The 24171-nt window shown below is 46.4% G+C and overlaps 3 protein-coding genes across 4 annotated transcripts; 2 read left to right on the top strand and 1 right to left on the bottom strand.

The window, feature by feature from the left end:
- Nucleotides 1-1492: 1492 nt before the first annotated feature.
- On the bottom strand, nt 1493-7490 carry TCEANC2 (transcription elongation factor A N-terminal and central domain containing 2). Its single transcript, XM_066192860.1, has 4 exons — nt 7338-7490; nt 6225-6366; nt 4800-4993; nt 1493-2427 (listed from the first exon to the last, which is right to left on the bottom strand). Exons 1-4 carry the CDS (start codon nt 7437-7439, stop codon nt 2239-2241), a joined length of 627 nt encoding a protein of 208 aa, XP_066048957.1. The 5' UTR covers nt 7440-7490; the 3' UTR covers nt 1493-2238.
- A 197-nt stretch (nt 7491-7687) lies between these two features.
- On the top strand, nt 7688-15876 carry TMEM59 (transmembrane protein 59). Of its 2 annotated transcripts, none has more exons than XM_066192858.1 (8): nt 7688-7911; nt 9996-10101; nt 12210-12304; nt 12509-12661; nt 12928-13012; nt 13293-13374; nt 14093-14201; nt 14911-15876. In XM_066192858.1, exons 1-8 carry the CDS (start codon nt 7723-7725, stop codon nt 15064-15066), a joined length of 975 nt encoding a protein of 324 aa, XP_066048955.1. In that variant the 5' UTR covers nt 7688-7722; the 3' UTR covers nt 15067-15876. The 2 variants fall into 2 exon arrangements, with proteins under 2 accessions (XP_066048955.1, XP_066048954.1); XM_066192857.1 differs by having other exon boundaries at nt 7689-7911; nt 13290-13374.
- Nucleotides 15877-18781: 2905 nt separating this feature from the next.
- On the top strand, nt 18782-23509 carry LDLRAD1 (low density lipoprotein receptor class A domain containing 1). The gene is made up of 6 exons (XM_066191940.1): nt 18782-19337; nt 19725-19776; nt 21320-21451; nt 21854-21991; nt 22488-22616; nt 23364-23509. The coding sequence occupies exons 1-6, from the start codon at nt 19317-19319 to the stop codon at nt 23507-23509; spliced, it is 618 nt and encodes a 205-aa protein (XP_066048037.1). The 5' UTR covers nt 18782-19316.
- Nucleotides 23510-24171: the final 662 nt, after the last annotated feature.

The raw sequence follows: 24171 nt of genomic DNA, 5'->3' as shown, positions 1-24171 counted from the left end.
CCCTCCCTTTTTCTCTAGAAGGGCTTCCCCTGCATGAAGACTGGGCTGTATCACCCATGGCAGAGAAGGAAGAGCCAAGGAGCAGCAAACTGATTCAGCAGGTAACCCAAGGCATAAATAAACGCAGTGTACAGGTGAGGCTGCTCCATGGAGGGAATCTGGTTTTTATAGACTCATTAAAAACTTCATTAGTGCCAGGAATCAAGTATCCTGTTGTCACATTCAGCATCACCCTTTGGGAAAATGAAGCCCTTTTTGGCCTATTGCTTTCCCATTTCTGTTGTGTTTTCTTTCCCCACCTTCCTTTCTGGTTTTGTCCTTAAAATGTTCCCTGGTTCCCTGAATTCCTCCTGCTGTGGGTCATGAGTCCAACCCTCCAGACTCTTTTCCAGTTCCTCCAGTCAGTTTTCTGCAAAGCTGAGTCTGTGAATCCTCAGCCCAAACATTACTGCCAGCTTTAAGATTAAGATAAAAGAACTGGACCCAGAGCTTTACACTTGGGTTCCTTTGAAACAAGTTGGGCAAAACCATCAACCATTAAATAGAGGAAATTTATAGGAGAGTTTTCTGCTCGTGTGCAGCAACTCTGCATCCCTGAAGTTACTTTCTAAATGAAAAATATTTGGTACAGCCAGACTGCATCTGACCTGTGTGGGAAACATCTTTGGCCTGGCTATCATTAGACCAGAAGTTCCTCTTTTTCAGGAATTTTGCCTCTCATGTTACCCAAATAGAGAAAACACAGCCTGGCACCAGGAACAGGAAGCTGAAAATAAATACTGCAGGCTTTGGCATTGCAGCTCTGATGCAAAAGCTGTGTCATTCATTGATCCCGAACCCCTCCTGATGGTCCAGGATACACAAATTCAATTACAGCTGTGCAGTTTGAAGCTACTTAAGTGGGAAATGGAGCTGATTGCTTGTAAGATATTGAGGGTTTCCCCATTTTTTGCTATAGGCTGGTCAACAAGTGTTACATCTTACTGAATATTACCCACACCATCACCACTCATGCATCTGCCAGGTTCTGCCTCCAACACACCTGACCTTAACTTCCTACAAATAAAACTGTGTTCAGCTTTTTGAAGACAATGTGTACAGGCAAAACTGGTGTTGCACTGGCCCAAGCAAACAAAACAGGGTTTAAGATAGTCTTAAGAGAACCTGCAATTATCTAATCAAATTTTGGAGTTCAACACCTCAGGTAAGTTTTAGGTGTTACAGATGAAAAAAGCATCTAGCAGGTCCAAGTAATGACAGTCAGTCATTTTTTTAGGTGAAGACAGAAACACCATGCCTGGAACAGCCTTACTAATAGCTTATAGAGAACAAGACAACTTGTGGCACAAAAGAAATCAGAGCAAATACAGAGGCAAGAATTCCAATTTTCAATAACTAGAAAGAATTTAAACAATAGTTCATTGCTTTGTTCAAGCATTCATTCTGAACCCTGTTCCTTTTAGAGAAAAAAAAAAAGCCTTTGAAAGGAGTATTTAGTTTTATTTCGAAAATTCATTACAAGTTTTTTTTTTTCACATTACAGTAAGAACAAGCACCATGTTTACATCATGAGTGAGGTTTGGAAGGCTGAATGAGCTGCTCCTTGAACAGCAGAGGCATTAGACAGCACCTTTACCCTGGGGCTTTAGAAAATGCCCCAAATCACAGGGTGACTGAGATGATGGAAGTTACTGAAATCCATTTTGCATCCAGCTCTGGAATGCAGCAAAGGGAAATCACCTTGGCAAAACAGCTTTTGACACAGGCAGGGCCAGCTGCAGCAGACATGGCTGATTTAGGGCTAACTAGAGTTTGCAATTATCCCCCAGGAATCCCCTCCCATGGACCAATCGCCCGTAATTCCCAGTATTTCCAGCACAGCACAGGACAGAGCTGCTCCTTTAAAAGGGTTATTCAGCTGATTACACCTGAGGATCCACATCAGGAATGGAGCAAAACTGAGCTGGCAGAAGAGAGAAACAGGCGAGTCAGCAAGGGTGGAAAATACACAGAAGAGTAGAAGAAACCTTCCTTGCAACGAGCCCACGTGGATTTCTACCAAGTCAGGTTTACAGCACCCATTCCATCATCAGTTCTTCCCTCCAGCAGCTCTGTTGATGGAGTGTGCCAGGGAGTCACCCAGTCAGCTCTCCTGCACTCCCCTCACCGCGGGAAGGGCTCCCAGCTCCACGGAGATGCAGGCACAGGAAGTTCTCCCTCGGGATCAAGCACAGCCCCTCACTTTTTATGGCTCTGTACAAAGGCAGGAACAGTGAGTGTGCCATCCTTGACTCCTGCCCGGGTCTCAGGTTTGTGCTTTAATGAGAAGACAAGGGCTCGCACGGCCCTGCGGTACGGAGCGCTAATGAGGCGGGAACAGAGATGAAAAGCTTCGCGCTCAATATTTTCAGCCAGTGGGTGATCAATCTGAAAACAGCAAAGTATAAAATTAGATCTTTACACTTAATAAGGAGGCCAGCTGATTGAAATTGGAGTTTGGTGCCTTTCGGTGTTTCTTCATTAATCAGCTTAGATTCAAGGAAATCTGCTTCCCGTCACAAGTGTAACAGGAAGAGCAATTTAATTCCACCCTAGCAATTAAGGGACAAGGCAACGTGGTCAGTGGCAGGGAACATATCCCCACCTCCAGCTGGGTGCCAGTACTTTGCCATCACCACAGGAAACTAATCTGTGACAAGCTTTGGGTATCACGCTCAACTGCAATTATAAGCTATGCTTGTAAGTGTCTCCATAAAGCTCACTTTTGATCTGACTGATATAAGGTACCTTGGATACTATTTTAAACTTGATTCCAACAGCAACTCCAAGACATGCCAAACACTTGGCAACTCTCTTTCTGGTGCTATAAAGGGAAATGTGGGCTCTCTGTGTGTAGAAGGAGGTGTAATTAAGAACGCAGAAAGGGATTTGCTAAATGTTAATTATGTCGTTATTGCTTCAACATGTGCCAAAATCTGTAATTCAGCACGGTTTAGGAAAAAATCCCCCACCCTTCAAGGAATGGTTTAATTTCACTTCTGCCTTTTTTGATGGGGAATCTCCCATGCTTTGCCTGCAGGAGATTCCAGTGAGCTAAGGGGTATTCCTGCAGGTCCTTCACCACACAGGTTTTGCTACCCATCACTAAAAAGCCCCCTGGATCCACTCAGTCCCACCTCCCCTTCTCCCTTTTGTCAGCCTCTCAGGTGTCAGTGCAGCAGCTGTGGCTCCCCTGCCTTTATAAGCAATTCAACTGCTGTGACCTCTGCTTGCACATGTGGTGGCTGCAGGTGTTTTCAGGTGAGTTCTGTTCAGAAACAATTCTGCTTTACCCAGTTCTGTTTTACTCTATTCTACTCGTTTTAGGGTGGTACCAGAGTCTTTATGCTCCACAGATTTAGACTTTACTGCCACTCTAATCACTATGCACGGCTGTGCTTTCTAAGAACTAAGGCTGACCCAGCAAAGGTGAGCTCCCACCTCTCTGAGGCATTCCTACAGAAAACCATCCTCCTGTGCTGCCCCAGGCTGGAAACTGGAGTTGTTGTTCTCACAGCTAGCAAACACATAACTTTGCAACTCTTGAATGTTTATCGCTTGACTTGTCATTTAAGGCATAATTAACGAATAAATTGAAAATTATAATTATTATGGCATTTCACAGACCAAGCAAACTAGTTATTAAGCCTTACAGCAAAGCCTTGTTCATTTAGTTAAACACACCTGAGGGATCTGGTATTTATCACCACTTTATACACTGTCAACCTTGCCTCTCTGTTTTTGTTAAGGGTTTAAATTTACAAATATTTAATTAGGAAACACCCCAAAAAGCCCCACTGTTGCTTTCATAGCTGTTTAGTAGGAAAAAACAACATGTTCTAATAATTTCCTCCTTGTACAGCCCAACTGCAGTGGCCACACAAGTAATCTGTTGACAGGTTATGGAAATGCCAGCAAATACACCTCACAATTAGCAGCTTCACTTGGTTAACAACCAAAAAACATTATCTACCTTGCAAATGAAGTTATTTATTAACAGAGATGAGCTGTGAATCCCTAAAAATAGGAACAGATCACCTGGTCTTGTCCCCACTCTGCAGGAAGGACCAGCTTGGCAGTAGCTCTAGCTGGGAAAGGTTTAACTTTGTTATAAATGCATATTACAAAGTTGGCTTTTCACAAATATTAAAATGAATACTATATGTATAATTATACTGCATTATGTTTTATTATTGGAGTTTAGAAAGGTGATGAATTTTTTTTTCCGATTGTGACATAGTGTTAATAATAAAAAGACTAGGTTTTTTTTCTCTTTGTAATATCTAAACTGACCGCACCAGAAGATACAGAGAAAGATCCTTCTACATTCCTGAAATTGATAAGATCGACAGTGGTGAAACAAAGGCTACAAGAAAGAGTTCATTGATCTTCTGGTATCAGAAAAACCTACCAGGCACCAACTAGGACTTTTATCTAATAAAATGCTAATTTAGTACAATGGGGCAAGTTTCGAAGGAAGGGGGGCCAAAAACCAAAAGGAGATCTGGACTCAAAAAAAGTTTGAAAAAATGCATATTTAAAAGGCTAATCGTTAAAAACAAGAATTTTCGAAAGAGTGAGTGTGCTTTTCTGGTGAGGTACCCTCGGCCGAGATACCAATGCTTTTCTGTCCCCTAAATTGCCTATTTTTAATTTTTTTATTAAACTTATAAATTTTTCTAAGAGAGTGAAACTCGTTTTTCGCAACTTGTTCCTACAAGGAATTTTTGGGGCCACAGACGAGCGGCTCTGAGCTGTACCTCTAATTCCAGGGCTTCAGAGAGCAGCTTCCGAGCGTTCTTCCTGAAAGCCTCAGTCTTGGGATCACTCCTGACCTCGATGGGGGGCCTGTTGGAGTGGTCCCTGAGGAAGGTTCTCCACTCCCTGTAGATGTCCTTGGCCAGGCTGGACACGTCGGGGTCGGGGTGTTTGCGCATCTTGTTCACGGTGTGACCTGGGAAACAGGAACAGCTCCTTTGGGATTGGCAGGTGGGAGAAAATACAGCTGACACCAGTCAGATCCCATCGGTGCTAAAGCAGCCACACACAGCTCTTAACTGGGGCAGTCTCAGCAAAACAACTAAAGCACTGACACAAGCATAAATACAAAATGACCAGGACTTAAGCACGGAGCTTGAGAAATCAGCAAGGAATTGAGAAAATCACCTTCCCAAGTCACCAAGGTGTGAAGTGACACTTAATTAACTCGGAGCCACACTAGTTTTTTACACCGATCCTGGATCCTGGTGAAGGCTTTTAAGCGTGGCCTACAAGAAGTGCTGGTTTTCCACTGGGAACCCCTTTAAGGAAGCAGACGTTGCTGGTGATGGCTGTAGCATTTTAACGTGGGAACACCACGGTGACTCCAAGCAGAACCCTTCCCATCGAGAGGGCCTGGCAGTGCAGAAGAGGCTTTCCCCTGCGAGGAGACAAAAGGGACCTCGCTGCTTCCAGAGGGGTGTTTTTCCCTGGCCAGGAGCGCTGTCGGCCAGGAGATGTCACTGTTAGGCTTCAGTGGTTCTTCCAGGCCGGCGCTATTCAGCCAGGCCTTGGGAAAAATCCCGGGGAAAGCCTGAATAAGCCGAACAGGGCAAATGAAATGACAGATGAGAAGGATGGGGAAAGGGGCGGATTGCAGCTCCTTTTGCAGGGCTCTGTGAACAGAGATCCGGCTGCTCTGATGGCAAACAAAGGGCGGGATGCTCTCCCTGTTCAGGAGAGGCAGGGACCATGCGGTCACAGTTATCCCCCCCCAAATCCTGCAGAGAAGAGGCAGGCACTGGGCTGTGCCATTTGCTCGGAGCTGCCCATCTGCTGGGGATTCCTCAGGGTGAGGAGGAAGCAAACAGTTCCGGGCCAGTCTGAGGAGATTTTCCCACACCTTCAAAGGATTCAGCCAAATCAGATAAATGAGCAATTGAATAAAGGAATAAAACACAGTTACCAAGGACAGCTCTTCAAAACTCTGACCACAAAAAGGGTGATGCAGTATTTCCTGGAAGGAAACAGAAGACAGCTACTTTTTCACTACAAGCTGTGAAAACTGCAGGCTTGATATCAACAATATTTCATTGGCAGCAATTTCCTCGTTTCTTAAAAAGCTTCCAGACTAATCTCTAATGTACTGACAAGCCAAGCAGACACAAGACAGCCTAATATTCACAGTTTAGGTAGACCAGATGTACCTATTTTAGTGGAAAGTAACACTTCCTTGGAAGGTATCTTCTTCTTCAGCTCCTCCAAAGCTTCCATCAGATTCTCTTTTGGCTGCCCAGGTAGCTCGAGTATAGACTTCCATCTTTTTATGTCTTCCACCACCACAACTCTCTGGGAAAGAGAAAAGCCCATTAGGAAAGTGGAATATTGTTAAGATAAATAAGGACACCACCTTCATCTCAGCTAATGGGGCTGTTATCAATGCATGAATTATTGATCGTGGCTCAGAGTATATGACGGGTACTTGCTTGGAATTAGAAAACTCCTGCAAATCGGGACTGAAGTCAACAGCAAAGAAAGTGAGAGGCTTCACCCTGGTCTGCCAAACTCTGGGGATGTGGCAAATGTCTGCTAGGAGAGTTCTGAATTTAAGGAATCCATTGCAAAAATGTTTCTAAATGGGAAAAGGGATTAAGAGGGAGGTGGCTGATTATCCTGAGAACCCAGCTTAGTCAATTAGATTGACTTCAGAAGTAAAACAATGCCAGCAAGGTGAGAAACAAATCATCAGGGAACACGAATGCAGACCTGAATACACTCTACAGTCGCAGCGTTTTTCGCCGGTTTTGCCACAGACCTTGACAGAACAGACCGCAATCAGTGCAAGTCTCATACTTTGGACGTGAGGCACCTTATCCAGCAGTGGCCAGACAACTGCGGTGCTTTATGCACCATTCTTTTGATTTTTGCCACACTCGATGAACTTTTTGGTGCAGCAAATGTTTTGCTGTTGTGCTTCTACAAGCAGGTGACCAGGAGGGGTTCAGCTCTCGTGCAGATTTCATGCAGGACATGCACGAAATGAACTGAAGCGTTTTCCTCGCTGGAAAGCGACGAGAGCCAGCTGGAAATACTGAGGCTGGCGTTGTCACCGGGCTGTCCTCGAATCGTGTGCCCAGCTTGACCCTGCACGGAGCCCCTTCCAAGGCAGGGGAGCCCTCTGCACCTGTATAACCACTTCCCTGTTTGGATCCCACCTCAGCGCCGCAAGGATTTCGGTGTCCGCACAGCGCCGCTCCCCCGCCGCCCCGCCCGTGCCGCTCCCGGGGCCGTGCCCCCGCTCCCTCCCGCCGGTGACCTGCCTTGAGGGACTCGAGGGTGACCTGCCGGCAGACGCGGGGCCCCGGCGCGGCCCGGCGGGGGCTCTGCGGGCTGCGGGCGCGGCGCACCACGAACCGATCCATGTCGGCCCGGCCGCCCTCCCTCACGGAAGCCGCCACCGCGGCGCCGCCATTTCCGCCCGGTAGTTCCCTCCAGGGGCGAGGCCCTATGGGATGGCCGGGGGTAGCCCGCGGCGCGGACTACATTTCCCAGCAGCCCTCGCCATTTCCGCACGGTAGTTCCCGCCGGGGGCGAGGCTCCATGGAAAGGGCGGGGATTCCCCGCGGCGCGGACTACACCTCCCAGCAGGCTCAGCGAGGGGCACATCTCGCGATAGGCTGCCGGTGCCGGGGCGGAGGAGCGAAGATGGCGGTGCGGCGGGGCGGCCTCGCCGTCCTCCTTCTGCTCCTGCCGCTGTTGCTGGTGATCCAGGCAGCAGCCGCCTCGGGGCCGCTCCCCGCCGCCTCCTCCGAGGCCTTCGACTCCGTGCTGGGCAACACGGCGTCGTGTCACCGCGCCTGCCAGCTGACCTACCCCCTGCACACCTACCCCAAGGTACGGGCGGGCCCTTCTTCGCACCCGCGCCGCTCCCCTCCGCCTCCCCCAGGGCTGGCACGGCCCTTCCTCTGCCCCTCTCCCCCTGCAGCTCCGTCTCTTGCCTAAAGACAGATCCTTCCTTATGTAAATAGATGGGGAGGCCGCCGCTTGCCCCTGAAGCGCTGTTGTCAAAATACAGCTTTGTCGGTGCTGGGGCTTTTGTGGGTTTGGGGCGTTTTGCTGGTTTTGGTTTTGTTGTTTGGTTTTGGTTTTTTTTTTCCTTTCTGTTCCTAAAAAGGCAGCTGTAATTCGGCGTGGGCTGCTCCGTGTTTTGGGCACTGGAGCAGTGCTGTGTTCGTGGCAGGGCAGAGATCCTGAGTCAGGGCGCCAGTGCGGCGCTTGGGTGTCGAAGGGTGAAGCATAAACGATGACAAACAAGCGGTTCGTCAGAGCCTTCGTGGGAATTCTTTATCTCATGATAGAATACTGCAACTGTGTCTGATAGGAATTTAATTTCACTCCCTAGAGTTGGCTGTTGTTTCATGCTTTTGCACGCCTCTGAAGTACAGGCTTAAATTTGGATAATCCGAGATTAAAAAAAAAATCTCTTATTTCCTTTTTCTTTGTCGGCAATAAAGTTCATTACCAGCTGCAGCTGTGTAGCAGGTGGAACACTTGCCCCATATTTGGGATTTCAGCAGTGCCAGGATCAGGTAACAGGGCTTTGCCTGCTTCCTCGTGGAATTCAGTAGGATTTTGTAACTGCAAAGAAGTAACAGGGAGTTGTGTGGAATATGAATAAATTTACACTTATATTACAGCTTGTTTTGGTGCATTGCTCCTGTTTCTCTTGCAGGACCATTGAAGTTCAAGGAAGGCTCATATTTATGTGATTTTTATTGCACTTTTGTTGAATGTTGTTACTTTACTTATTGAACAAGAATTTTGTCATGTGTTGTTGGAGCTGTTCACTAATCCAGTCACATCTTTTATATATAGTGTGTTGTCTTGTTTGTCACAAAAGTGCTGGTGGAATTGAAAGCAATTTGTTTTACTTGTGATTGGAAAACAAGACAGACTTTATTGAGGCTGTTGTGGCAATCCATCTGTAAAGCTGATTTATCTGGATGTCAGATTAGAAAACATTTTCTGTGACAGCACCACCCAGCTTGTCAGTGTTGGACTTGAATTTCAATTTATATTCACAGTTTTCTACTCTTGTGCTGTTAAAGCCCACGAACTCGTGGTCTCAGTTAAATGGCCAGGCCGTTTACAAGAGGTTGTACGGGAGGTGTGGTGTGTTTGGTCGTTGTTCCATTAATTCAGAGCCTGTTTTGCCCCTGTGCAGTTCCAGTGGCTGCTGGGTTTGCAGTTCTGGTTCACGGGTCAATGGCAGGGTGTGGTCAGTGGGACACTCCTGTGGCAGAGGCTTTGGTTCACATCCATCCCCGGAGCTGTGGACAGAAGAAATAACCAGGTGTAGGATTTCTGTATTTGCCTGATTTTAATAGTTGGCAGCGGAGAAACACTTTTGCCCTTTAGTTCAATATAATAAATAACATTTGTGTTTGTGGAGCTGGCAGTAGGTGGATAACCAGGACATCAGGAAATAATCCCTTTTTCCTGATTGTTCTGTTGTAGCTCTGATTAGTCATTAGTCTGTTTAGATACATTGTATTCCACTGTGAAAATTAGAGGATTTCTGTCCTTTCCTGCTGGGTTTACCGTTTGAGTTTTGAGAATGGAGATTTCCTACTCTTTGTAGGGTTAAACATCACTCAACCTTTTACAGCACTGCCTTAATTTCAACACAACACTTTGTAAAACATTCATTTTGCTTGTGAGTTGTGGGTCTGGAGTTACAAAACAGCATTTGCTGTTGCAGGTTTGCCTGGTGCAGGAGGAAAAGCTCTGAAATAAATCCGTAGCTTGTCAGTGTTTGGGTTAATTTCAGCTCATCCCTTTTCGGGTTGAGCTGGGTTGTACCTTTGGCGGAGGGAAGGAGGACAAAAACACCCAACCCAACAACAACAACAAAAAATGTTCTTCTGACAATTTCCTGTGGTCTGGAGGGATGCAAGCCTTTCCTTGTGCCTCCCCAGGAAGAGGAGCTGTATGCCTGCCAGCGTGGCTGCCGCCTCTTCTCCATCTGCCAGTTCGTGGACGACGGCGCCGACCTGAATCGCACCAAGCAGGAGTGTGACTCTGGTGAGCCCTCAGAGCCCCCCCAGCATCCCACCAGCTGCACAGCTGCAGTGGTGTTGAAGTCTTTCAGTTGCTTTGGGTTTAACAGCTTCTTAGAGTCTATATGCAGGATAGATAAGGGAAAAAAAATCTTATGGGAAAGTTGTTCTGTGAGTTTCTCCTCAGTGTTGCTGTTTTTCTGAATTTCTCAAGTATCATCAGCCTCTGTAAATACATTAGAAATGCTGCATTTTACCATAAACAGTTTGTCATAGTAAACACAGAATGCCTGGGGGGAAATCCAGGCAAATGAACACTTGTCTTTTAATAATTCCCTGTGACAATCAGTCCCATCTGCCATTCCTGACATATTTGTATATAGAAGTGAATTGTTCAGTAGAGCAAGAGCACAGATCTTACTGTGCCTTGTAACTTGTGGTCTAGCCTACATCTTAAGCTTTTCCTGCAGCTGAACCCATGGGAATGAGGTTCATGCTTTGTTTGGAATAGGCCTTTAAGTTCTGGTTACTGATTCTCTCAGGCTGTCTGTCTTAGAGCAAATACTTGACAGTGAAGACGAAATATAGAATTGTTTAGGTTGGAGAAGACCTTTAGGATCATCAAGTCCAACCATTCCCCCAGCACTGCCAAGCCCACCACTACACCGTGTCCCCAAGTGCCACCCCTTTATGTCCCTCCAGGGATGGTGTGTGATACAGGCCAATTAATAGTGGGTTTGGAATTGTGTAGAACTTTCTTGCAATAGTATTGAAGAAGCTGATTCACAGTTTTATTCAGAAAGGAAAGGCAGGAACTCTCTCCCTTTTCTACCAATACGATTAACCAGGCCAGCACTCAGGGGAGGCTTTTGTCCTCTCAGCACCTCCTGAAAGCAAGAGAGCTTGTGGCCAGCTCAGGTAGGGAAGCAGAAAGCCTGGCATGCAAAGATGCTGAGGTGTTACAAAAGTGCAGTAAATACTCCAGAAATGGGCTAATGCTCCAGTCTGTCACACTGTGTGTAGCTGTGATACAACCTGTCAGTGTAGTTGTCAAACCACACACGAAAGAGTGCCATAAAGCAGGGTAATGTAGCAATAGAGCACATGTAGAGTAATGGAACAGTTGCTTATTTCTGGTTTAATTCTCCTTTCTGGGGCTGTTGTCTTTGCTGGCTTATGTTCTGTAATCTGCTGGTGGGTGCCCTGAGTGAGTGTTGTGTGCTTGGCAGATCCATCTTGGCTGCTCTGCTCTGTTCTGTCTCTGGTGCTTCCTGCACACGCTGACTCGGTGTAGCCTGGAATGGCTGCTCAGGTGCCATGAGCTCAACACTCAAATGTTCACCTGCTGCTGCCATGCTTCCTGCCAGCTTCTTAGTCCTTGTCATGGTCCATTTGCTCCTCTGGAAAACTGGGAGAGCTGCTGTCCTCTCTCTTGCTTTTTGGTTTGATTCTTTAGTTCAGGTACTTCTGCAGCACTGGCCACCTAAGCTTTAGAGTCGCTCAGGAGAGCTGTGCCTGTGTGTCATCTACCTGATTCGTCCATGGGCAGAACAAACTAAATTAATTCTCTCCAAATATTTTAGATTTCTTGGTCTTTATGATCTCTAGTGAGCAATTAATAGAAGCTCTCTCTAAAACAAAGAGTTGGCTTCATTTTTCATAAGAAATGATTCCATAAGACTTTCAGTGCAGTTTCTATATTAGCAGGAAATGTTCCTTTGATTTTCTTGTGATACTGTGGCTTCTGCTGTTACCTCAAAGGGATTTAATGGACTGATGTTCCCTCTGTTCTCTTTAGGAGTCCAGCTCTGTTCTCTGATGTTTTATGTGATATGTAGAGGAAAGCTGTAGTGGTGGTGGGAGGATCAATGAGAGCTTGCATCCCTGAGCTCAGCCAGGGTAACACTGGTGATCATTTGCTCTGATTGCAGCCAGATTTCAGCTCCCTGCTCTGTTGAAGCTCTGAATCTGTCATTAGACCTCAGAGCAAATGCTACCCTGGGATTGCTGTATCTTCCCCTGCAAATGGGAATGTCAACTGCTGCTTTGTTTCTGATCCAACTTACACTGAGAATGTTTTCTTAACTAAAATGCAGAATTTATCATCTCATTTGGGGAACTTCTCCCTTGCAGCCTGTACTGAAGCATACTCCCAATCTGATGAACAATATGCTTGCCATCTTGGATGCCAGAACCAGTTGCCATTTGCTGAGTTAAGGCAAGAGCAAGTAAGTAGGTGACATGTTTTTCAAATACCACCTACTTGTTTCTGTTCAGTGCATGTCTTCTCTTTTTTAAATTTCTTCAAATGGAAAATAAATCTTCCTAAGGACTGAAATGTAGATAGGAGGAGGTGAGGGGTGAGCAAGAATGTAACTTCTGTCCTTTTCATATAAAAACAAAAGGAAAAAATACTAATGTTGTGCTTGCAGTTAATGTCCCTGATGCCAAGAATTCATCTCCTCTTTCCTCTGACACTGGTGAGATCGTTCTGGAGTGACATGATGGACTCGGCTCAGAGCTTCATAACATCCTCATGGACTTTCTACCTTCAAGCAGATGATGGCAAAATTGTCATATTCCAGGTGCTTCCTTTTTTTTATTGAGATTAAAGTGTCCTGGCTGCTGACTTCAACTCTGCTCCCTCCAGCCAGAGAAAAGACTGTAGAGCACCATCAAAAGTCTTTAGTTTTTCCCGGTATTTCACTGCCTTTTGGGCCATTTTTAAATTTAAACTTGAAAGAATGGAGCATGTCTTAAGGTTAATTTCTGTATTAGTTCTAAAAATGTAAATTATCAAAATCAGTGAAAGCTTTCTAGCAGGATCTCCTAACTCCTTGTTTTGTTTTAGTCAAAGCCAGAAGTGCAGTATGTTCCACAGCTTGATCAGGAAACTGGAGATACAAAAGGATCCTTGTCACTGGGTAAATCAGCCTGTAAGTTGTTCTTTGTGCTTTGGAAGAGTAAATGCAAGTGTTCCCTGTCATGCACATTTAAAAAAATGATATTACAGGTGGCATATGAAAGCAAGTTTTCAGAAAGCTGCAATATAATTATTTACTGTGCAGAGTGCACTGCGTACGCTTGGCAAAGTGTGGCAGAAACCAAGCTCTGCTGGAAACGGAAGCCTGCAAGCTGTCTGTACACAGTGTGTGGGGTTTGGGGTTTCCTTCCCCTGGCTCTCCTGACCTCTGTTTGTGCTGTTGTCCTCAGCAGACGGACGCCCGGGGAGCTCACAGACATTCCGGGGGCTCTTTGAGGAGCGAGCCAACGACAGCTTCTTCAAGTGTCTCTCCATGTACGTGTGTTCTGGGCAGTCTGTGCCCTCTGGGGAGGGTAAAGGCCTTTCCTCTGTGTCTGCAGCTCTCCTGGGAGGTCTCAAGGTCTCCAAGTCTGTAGGATGCACAGCACCACACTTTTGTTATCTGACCATTAGTGCTGCTTCACTGTGCTGGCCCCGTGTTTCCTACAGGCTGTCCTGCCAGCTTTGATTTTTCCTTTCCATTTCAAGTGAACAACATATTGATAATTTCCTGCACTGTTTTTTGAGTGTGTTCTGGGAACTGTTTAATCAATACTGTGTTTTGCCTGTTCATTAGCTCTGGATGTGTTTTAGGGCAAAGCACTTTGTTTTGGGATTGTGTTACGTAGCACACTGGTATGTCTTGTTTCCAGGCTGAAAATACTCACTATGTATTTATTAAAGTTTTTTTACTTTTTCCTTAAAAGTTCACACATGAAGGATCAGTGAGTTGCCCTGCAAATGCATAACAGAAAAATCTGGTTTTAAATCTGTTAACAGGAGGATTCTTAGGGCCCCATAACAGAATCGAGCAAGTCTTTTGAGATATCAGACAGGCATTAGAGTACCCAGGAGTCTGCAGTGGGTTGTGTAGCTGGAAGAGCCAGAGACTAATGAATTGGCAGGAAAGGCAGTCAGAAATGAGCCAAATTTTTTAGAGGTCCATTGTCTTGTATTCAGTCTATGAAATCCATCATCATTCTTCTCCTTTCAGAAATTCCAGTTGGATTTTAACCACTACACTCGTCCTGTCGGTGCTGGTGCTGCTCTGGATTTGTTGTGCCACTGTAGCTACAGCTGTAGAGCAGTATGTTCCATCTGAGGTACTGCATTTCAGAACTACAGTATTTGGAATTTATTCATTATATTCCTTTTGTGTTACAGCTGTCTAGAGACTAAGAAATATTTGGGGGAGGTTCAGTTAAGGAGGGTTTTTTTTTATTTTGTGGCTGTGGATGGCAAACCAGTTTGGTTTATTTAAATGATGGTTTTATAGCTGAGCATTCTTGCTCATTCCTATGGCTCACAGGAGCTCTGAGCCTTATTCAGATGTGATGTCTTTTGGTTTGTAGTGCTGTACTCTCAACAACCTTCAGATTGCTCTGAACAAATGGAGGCTGATTCTTATTTCTCTGGGAATGGAGCTGTTGCAAGGGTTGGGTGGTGTAGGGGGGACCCAGTATGGGTTTAATGCAGGAGGATCAATAGTGAGAAGAGAGTGACAGCACAGTTATTGGTGAGTGCAGTGTCTCATCGAGGGGAACAGGCACTTGCCCAGTGCCCAGAGGGTCCTGACTCAGTGTTTGCACACCAAAGGAGTTGTTACACAGTGTACCCACCCTTGTTCTGGTGGATTTCATACCTTTCTTCTGGATGCAAGTCTAGTTCTAGCTGCGAATTTCAGATGTTACAGAAAGCTTTGTATTGCAGGGCTGGGGCCATCAAAATCTGGAATGCAGCTGCATCATGAAATTCATTTTATTCACAATGTGGAGAGTCTTTGTCCTAAAGTACCTTGTTTAAATGTTTCAGAAGCTGAGCATCTATGGAGATTTGGAATACATGAATGAGCAGAAACTCAACAGATACCCACCCTCTGCACTTGTTGTGGTTAGATGCAAGACTGAGGAACATGAAGAAGCAGGACCTCTTCCTACAAAAGTCAATCTGGATCAATCTGCAATTTAAATCCATTGGATCTGATAGACTAATTCTAACAGAGCTAGAAACTCCTGATTGATTGTGGTGGTTCTTCAGATGAGAAACTTAGCAGCCAGTCTTTAAATGCAAATAAAGTTGCAGAATCAACAAATGTCATGGGATTTTGTTTTCAGCTAGTAGAGAAGATTCAGACATTCTGACATGAATTTGTTTGTTTCCAGGCATAATCACTTTTCACCGGTGTTTGCTATTGTGTCTTTTTGCTTACAAAAGTTGTAAGCATGCTTTCCATACTTCTGCCAGGACACTTTGAAACTTACTTGTGTGTTCTAGGATGTAATGTGTACAGTCAGAGTTAGCTTTGTAAAGGTATAAGACATTTTAAGTAGGCAGGAGATGCCTTTCTAGTGTTGCACTTTCTGTTGTAGTTAAGAGAAAATATTATAAAATGATCTGCTGAATTTTTTTTGTACTTGTTAATGTCCATGCACAAACAACCCTGTGTTCAGAAATAGAAATATATTTTTTCTACAGTGTGGCAATATTCAAGGTGGAAAGCGTTTGTGAGGTACTGTAAGCTAGAACTCAGCTTGTGAAAGATGGAAACTTGTTAGAATTTACAGACATATCCCTTCACATGCAGAACATTACATGGTCAGTTATTTTGTCAGACTTTAGCCTTTAAGTCTTAAATTGCTTGTAAAGTTAGCACCTGTGTTTTCTGAAAACTTCACTTTCTGTTCTTGATTAACTATTCTGGTCTTGTAACTTCATTTACAGAAATAAGTTGATTCCTGAGAAATGAGAGCAGACAAATAAAATTGACTGTATAGAAAATGTTGACTATATAGCTTTTTGCTATGGTTAATTATTGACCACAACAGGCTCAGTGTGAAAGCCTGTCTGAGCCTTCCTCTTACGGGCAACGTGACCTGATTTTGCTGTGATTCACTAACACAGCACCAACAACTAACAATGTCCCTCATGTCTAACCTATTTTTGTGGATCTTATTATATGCTGGTTCCCACAGTGTTGGCAGGTTGGAGTGTTGGTGATCTATTTCAGGGTGTCTAAGTGAATGCTGGCTAGAATGCACAGTCATCAATGCACTGTCTTTTTTTGTTGATTAGACAGAATTCCCTCAAAGGTTTTTAAAAAATGTAATGAATGATTCTGGATGATACAGTGATGTATTCCCTTAAACCTGGCTCAGTGGTCATTCCCAACTTGTCTGTGAGCAGGTGGTTTTGTGACTGCAGCTGATGGAGCCTTTCAGGGGCCATCGGGCAGGAATGTGCAGACCCCAGCCCAGCAGCATTCCAGCAGTGTGGCTGTCAGGGGCTTTCAGTTCATTGAGGATGTTTGTTTCAAGCAGTTTTCTGCAATCTGAAGTCCTGAATTATCTGTACCTCTTCATGCTGATCCCTTCAGTGGGCCAGCCCAGAAGTTTGGGTGCCAGCAGCCATTGCCCTGTGTGTAGGTGTGATTGCAGAGGCCTTGCTGTGAGAAGGGACAGGGGGGTGTTTGGGGACACTGCTCCCTTGGCAGGGACAGGAGCTGCCTCTGTCGGTGATGCTGCAGCAGCGATTCCGCCGCGTTTCTGCTGGCGCAGGCAGAGCCCAGCACGGCCCCGCTCTGCTGGGGCTGCCACGGCTCAGATGGATGTGTGCAGCCCTGCTCAGCAATTACTCTGCCAGTGCTGGCTTTACTTCAGGGATTAGTGCCCATCTTCTTAGCACTGTGGTGGTTGGGATTTCCAGAAGAGACTTCAGCAATCCCCATTTTTCTAACTGAATAGCTTATGGGAATGTTTGCGAGTCTGTTAAAATGTTTACCATTACACGTGGTTGCAGAGGGAGCAGCTCTGTGCACACGTGGCTCTTTTGCCTGTTCCGTCAGGGACAGTACAACCTCTGTTAGGCTGATGACTTGATTTCGCAAAACTTTCTCTTCAAAACTCCCTTGCTTACAGCCCTGGGCTGGAGTTAAGCAAACAGCTTGTGCTTTCATTGGGTGTCTTGTCTTTTGTTCACTGTTTAATGACATTTAATGATCTGTGCAGTGCAGGCAGTGATTCAGCAATGTGCTTGCTCTTGGGTCACAGAGAGCTCTGTGCCTGTGGCACTCTGGCACTTGGCGCTGCTGTATCCAGAGCCAGCCAGAGCCTGAGGAATTTGGTGAGTGTTGTACTTGTAAACTTGTCAAAAAGATCTTCCCTCACTAAAATCAGATACTGGCAAGTAATTGAACTGTTTCTCAAGATTTCTAATCTAAATGGATTCTTTAAGCTATCTTGGCATTTGGCTTTGCAAAATGTCATTTCCTATTCATTTTTTAAGTGTTTGACTTACTGACATCTCCATTTTCAGAGGCTGCAATTTGGGTTTTATCTCTGCTCAGAACCACTGTTGATATGAAGGGCCTTAAATTAATGAAATTGCAGGAGGAAAGCATTTTATATTCTCTTTAGGCATGTGTTCAACTGAACCTGTGTCAGGTTTAGAATGGAATCACCTGGACACAAATGAGGTGACCTTCTTAAGTGTGTGCAATTCACAGCTGGCAGAAATAACCAAGGTACATTTGGGGGAAGTAGGAGGGGGGTTAGGTGCTAGAATTAACAATTACCTTCTATCATACTGGATACCTTGATATTTGTTGCCTCTTTAGCTTTTCTAATCTTTGTCAGTTTTTCAAAAAATATATTTTTAAACTTCATAAGAGCTTGCTTATATTTGTTACGTTGCTGTCATGAACTCATTTTTCCAAACTCTAAGCAGTCTTTGATGTGGGGTAACTGCTCTAAAATCCAACTGCCTGGTTGGCTACAGCTGAACTTGAGAGTCCTGGATCAGGAAACAGATGGTGGTAGATGGCAGGTTGTAGAATCATAGAATTTTTTAGCTTGGAAAAGATCTCCAAGAATGAATCCAACCATTTCCCCAGTACTGCTAATGCCACCAGTAACCCATGTCCCCGAGTGCCACATCCAAGGGTGGGTTGACTCCATATTTTAAACTCTTCATTTTAGATTGTTTTGCAGGGTATGCACACTGGCCTGCTTGACCTGGCTCTTACACAGGGCTCTTAGCAAACTCCCAATCACCTAATTAGCTTTATGAAGGCTCAAAATAGTCCTGTATCAAGTCTGATTAGAAACTGAAACTTCCTCTTGAAAGAGCAAGAGATCCAGAATTTAAGATCTGCTTAGTCTGACATTTTTCCACATTGCAGCAGCTGCCCCGACTTGCAGACTGTTTGCTACTTGGCGCTGGATGTTTTCACCCTAAATTCTTCTTGAAACAGGACAGTTTTCTAGCACCACCTTTAATAGTGATGTATTCCTGTGAGAAGCTTCTCTGTTTTGGACAAGTTGGTGAGGAGCTCCTATGAGACTGGGTTAAATTCTGAGAACAACACAGGTTCCTCAAAAACTTCATGCTGGTGCTTTTTCTCCCCACTGCCCCCACAGAAAAGCTTCCCGCTCATGAAATTTCAGCCTTGAAGCTGTAAAACTTCAGCTCTGCTGGGACATGCAGCCAGTTTAGAAGGCTTCAATGTATTTGTAGGTTGGTGTTTGCTGCAGGCTGAGCTGCTAAGCCTTCCTGCAGGCCTGGAAATTCAAGCATACAACTAAAAAAGGACTCTGGAGGATTTCCTGTGCCTGTGCTCATTGCCCAAGCAAGAAAGCTGCTCCAGATGGTTGTATCCTGCACAGCTCTCCTGAGATATCATCTGGCAGGAGCCTGGGCTGGTGCTGCCACAAGGGCAGTGTGACAGCTCTGTCTTGGGAAGGAGGTGTGGAGAAAGGAGACTTTTATGAAGATGAGCAGACTCTCTTTCCTCAAGCTTTCATTGTGAACGGGTTTTCTGTGACTGGCACGAGAGGAAATGTAGTCTGCATGAGCTAGCAGTGAGTGCTCACCTTTTTGTCAGCAGGCTCTCAGCTTCCTGTATGTCAGTTTACTCTGAATTCTGAGAATTCTGTCTCATGCCCATGAGGTGAGTTCTAAGAATTCCTGTTCAGTGCCCGTGCCTAATGCATATGGTCTATTTAATGCACGTGGTTGTGAAACCATGACTGAGAAAAGAATGAGAGAGTTTGTTGCCGGCTTTCAGTGGGGGCTGGAGCAGAAGCTCAGCACTGCCCTGCCACTCCCCTCCTGTCTGTGCAGAGCTCTCCTTGCCCTCCTGCCTCTGTTGGATTTGTATCCTGGAAACATCGCTTGTGCTCAGGTGCAGAGAACTCCCTGCGGTCCTTGGAGCTCTGGGAAGCATGAACAAAACTCATCCCCAGGTACAGTCCTTCAGAAAAATCCTCCATGCAGCTGTTCCCTGAAGTACATGTGTTCTTGACAGGGCTGTTTGCCTGACTTTATCAACTTTATCAACTGCTTTCTCTGAGATTTTGAGTTGTTTCTGCTTACCTTGATACTAAAGAGTTGACACAAAGCGCTGGACTTGTTTAGTGTTTGTTTTACAAATGGGTGATTAAGGTTTAAAAGGTGATGTGATTGTTTTGGGAATTAAAGCTGGGCCGTGTTTTCACCAAGGCAGTTTTTGCTTGTATGTAACAATAGTGGAGTGCATGGTGTATTCCCGGGTAAGATGGTGTGAGAGTTAGAAAGGCAAAGTTTGTGTGGCTGTGGGACTCTGTAAATCCCTTTTATCTCTTTCCCTTTAGAGAAACGGTGACGTAGCTACTTTTGGTTCAGAGTCCTTCTCTGGAAAAAGAGGTAATGAATAAAATGCAGAGTTGTATTATTAAAGTATAAATCAATTGAAACTATCAATGTAATATAAAATACAACCACTATTTATGGTCTGTTTTGGACTGATTTTCCCCCTTTTCTGTGTAGTGAAATGTCCAGACTATAAAATCAATAAACTTCAGCTGTTCTGTGTTGGCCTGGAGCTGGCAGTCACATGCATGATAGGTGATCCTTGTCTGTCACAGAAAGGCTCATAATGAGCTTGCTGTGGCCTTTCCATATCTTTTAACGGACAAACTTCAGCAATTTTTGCCCATACTCTGAAGGACGAGGTGAGATAAAACCAAATAGCAAGCCTGTAGATCAGCTTGTAACATTTCAACACCACCATTATTTTATACTCAAGTCTGTTTGTAATTGTTGTGCTTTGCAGTCAGAAGTGTTTTGTAGACACAGACATGCTGTAATTCCCTATTTCTCTTCTGAGCTGAAATTTTCTGTGTGGCTCCTGCATGAGTGTGGCAGGGGGGAAGCTGCTGGAATCAGGATCCTTTTGCTGTGGAGCAAAGGCTGTGCCTTCCTTGAGTTTGAACACTAAAACAACTAAGTAAACACAAAGCAGAGCTGAGACAAATTCTAACTTAAAAGTTCTTGAAGTTCCTGAAAGCCTTTTAAAATTCTAATTAAAGATTTTTAAAGTTCAGATATACCAAAATCAATTACACAGGCAGGATTGTCTTAAGTGACTGGTTACATGTTTCTGGGATGACCACACTAATATTTTTTGCCATTGGTCTGGGAGTGTGAAGGAATGGAGGGAAACACTTCGTTGGTTTAGAGGCAAAGCCCCAGGTGCAGGTTGCTGAGGTGAGGGCGGATGCCTGGTGTTGCTCCTTTGTGTGCTATAATTGTGTGGCAGGCACCGTGGGTTTGGCCTTTAGCTCCTGCAGTTGGTTTGATTTATGTGCCTGACTTTCTGAAAGCTGGAGTCCCTGGAAGTTTGCTGGAGATGTTGTTAGGGAGGGACAGGGCAGCCCTTCAGTTCCTTCTCATCATTTTGCGCTGATAATCCAGGCTCACTCCATGGGAGTGTGAGTCCTGGGTGGGGCAGAAAGCCTGAAGTGCTGTAAAATGAAATCTTACCTCTTGGGGAGTTTTGTTAGGGGCTCTGGGAGGGCACTTTCCCCACCTGACACCAGCCTGCCCTGTGTTTCAGTGTCACTGCTGTCCCACAGGGCTGGGCAGGGACTTGGCCTTCATCCTTCTGCACCAGAGTCCACAGGACAAGCTCTGATGGAGATGTGGTGTTTGTGCCATTCAACCACAGTGCTCTGGAACAGCAGCACAAGTTCTTCCACACTGCAAGCAGCAGAATTCCCCACGAGGAGGTGTTTAATGTTGGAATTTGGCTCTTTAAACTCAACTATCAACCCCTAAACCCCAGCAGCCCTGACCAGTCTGGCGTGCAGAGACCCCAAAACACCAGCCTCGTGTCCCTGCACTGTTCCCCTCTGAAACACCCCAGAGCCTTCCTCAGTCCCTCATGTCTCTCTCTTGCCTCCCCCAGGCTGCTGCCATCGCTGTGGTGTCCGCTGTGGCTGCACACAGAGACTCCTCTGCATCTTTGCCGTGGCTCTGCTCGTCCTCGTGGCCGCCCTGGCCTTGGGGCTGGCACTGGCGCTCCTGCCTCGGGCACCAGGTTGTATCCCAAGAGTGGTTATTTCTTTGGTAAGGCAGGCAGAAATGGTGCTGCACGAGCACAGTGTCCATCCCTGTGTGTTTGATGGTGCTCTCCAGCACAGACCAGGAGCAAGGAAAGGGATGAGCATTGTGGTGGGGGCTGGACCAGCTTTGCTCAGCCCAAAGGGCCACCAGCCATTCCCTGCTCCACAGGGCTGGGATAACTCTGGGTAGCACTGTCATGCTTAAGACTACAGGTGTGGTTTTCAGACTCTGCCATGAGCCTACCAGAAATTAATCCTGGCCCCTGGTTATTTCCAGGATAAAAAATTAATTTCAGAAACCCCACTTTACTCCCCTTGATCTATCCCTGGTATCACAAAAATGCTGGAAAATAAAAGTTTTCTTGCTTTCCCCTCAGTGAACCGCTTCTGCACAGCCCCTAATAACAAGACAGGCTTCTTGTGTGATGACAGAGTGACCTGTATCCCAGCCAGCTGGGTCTGTGACAGGGTCAGCAACTGCAGGAACGGAGAGGATGAGCAGGAGCAGCTCTGTGGTGAGTGGTTTTGTTACGAGCATCCCCCCTGCGCTGGTCTTCTAGCTGTGAGACAGCAGCTGGGGTTCCTCTAACCCTGCTCCGTGCTCCTGGCTGCCTATGTGAGCAGATAAGCCTGGTAAAGCCTTTGTAGGGCAGATGCTGAGAGATGGGACTGCCCGAAACCAAGCAGGAATGCCAGGAATTAAAGACTCCAAGCTCGTCTGATCTTCCTAGGGGTTTTTTAAACCATGATATAGTTTTCCTCCATCAGTGAAGCTGTATGCATACATGGGTAATTTATTGTTCAGTCACCCTGGGGAAAAAAGCTAAATAAAGAAGCAGAAACCTGGGGCAGACTTCCTGTGTCTGACGACAGAGGTTCCCCATCTTTTTGTGTTCATTTGGTACTGCAGGGGCAGTGTCCTGGCAGCAGCCTTTGGTGTGTGCCATCCCTGTTTTACCCTGTGTCTGTGCCTGGGGGAGTTAAGCATGTCCTGTGTGTGTGCCCTTGCAGGTGACTTGCCCCACAGCCTCCCAGGGTACCTGGTTTTCTACTGCAGCAACCCCAGATCCTGGGTTTATGCTGACCAGAGGTGTAACGGGATGAACGAGTGTGGGGACTGCTCTGACGAGACGTGGAGCTGTAAGTCTGTCTGCTGGCTCCTGTCTTTTCTGCTGATGGGTTGCAACAGGCTGTACAGGTGTGGTGCTCGTGGATGCTGCTGGAAATGCCTGGAGGCTAGCAGCCACCACTAAAACACAAAATAGCTGGGATGGAGTGTGTGAACCACGCAGGCTCAGTCCCCCTGGCTGTCGAGGCTTCTGTGTCAAAGCCTGGTGGCAGCTGAGAGGAAAAAGGCTCTGTGCTTTGCTCCCAGTCCCCAAAATTGCTCTTCTCTGTGGCTTGTTGATGTAGAGCAGTTTAATCGGGATGTGTGGCTGTAGTTAGTGGTAATTATTCAAACTGGCCTTTGGTAGCTGGTCAGCAGATGGGTGGATCTCCAAGCTGGGCGGGAGCTGAGACTTGCTAAAATGAGCAGCAGATTTGTTCCTAAGTCACCCCCGTAGTTTTGGGGGAAAAAAAAAAGAAAAAAAAAGGGAAAAAAAAAAAAAAAGAAAAAAAAAGGGAAAAAAAAAAGGGGGGGAAAAATTACAATTAGTTGTTCTCCCCAGGACGGCCTCTCTGCCACGAAGGTCATTGCAGTGTCACACTCTGGTTGTCTCCCACAGGTAGCACTAAGCCAGTGTCTGCTTTGGTGGGCTCACAGTCACAGGGCTGTCACCAGCAGCTTTTCTGCTGGGGGATGAAAGGATTTTGCCCACGGAAGGAAGGAGGGAGGGAGTCAGCGCAGCAGAAACATTTCAGTTCCCTGTTTTCTGTCCTTCCCAGTGGCTGCCTGCCCCCCGTGCGGGCCGGAGTGGTGGAGCTGCAGCCCTGTGCACTTCGGGTTCTGCTCCTGCATCCCCAGGAGGCTGTGCCGGGACGGCGCCCAGCACTGCCTGGACTGGTCCGACGAGTTCGTCTGCGCTGCCTAAATCCCGGCGCCCCTCCCTGCTGGGGACAGCACGGTGCTTCCCGCACGTCGCCCCGCAGCCTCGGGCTCCTGCCCTGCCACCCTCTGGGGAAGCTCCAGCCCGAGCAAATCCTCCCGGGCAGAGCCAGCAGGGACCGAGGGCGTGTGGCAGCCCTTGGCTGGACACTGGCTGGGGGACAGCTGCCAGGAGTCCGCTGCCGTGTGATGGTGACACTTCCTTCGTGGGCAGCGCTGACTCGATGCTGCGTGGAGATGCTTCAGCAGCCGCTGCTGGCGCAGCCCTGGGCCGGGGCTTTCTCCTGCAGGGACATTCTGGGGCCTCTGCAGCAGCCACACCAGAGAACTGCCCCGAGCAGCAGGAGCTGAGTGAGGTGAGCCTCCAACACGTCTTCATAGTCCTGATCTTCCCTGGCAGGAGGAGAAACTTCTATTTGTGTCCAAAACGCATCTGCGGATGCTTTCAGCAGGGACTTTGAGGGCTCTGTGTTGATGCTCCTGCTGCTCAGACCGCCTCCTGCTCTCTTCTCAAACCATGAAGGTCAACACAGAAGGTGTAATGGCATGGAAAAACTGGAGAAGTTTCAGGGTTTTGGGGGATAAATCATGTCCCTGTGACAGAGGAGCTGTCCCTGACAGCCAGGGCAGGGAACCATCATGTAAATA

Source organism: Chamaea fasciata, unplaced genomic scaffold, assembly GCF_029207755.1.
Source record: "Chamaea fasciata isolate MVZ Bird 193981 ecotype frontalis unplaced genomic scaffold, bChaFas1.0.hap1 SCAF_10, whole genome shotgun sequence".
NCBI classification, from domain to species: Eukaryota; Metazoa; Chordata; class Aves; order Passeriformes; family Sylviidae; genus Chamaea; species Chamaea fasciata.
This window is presented reverse-complemented; position numbering and strand designations above follow the sequence as displayed.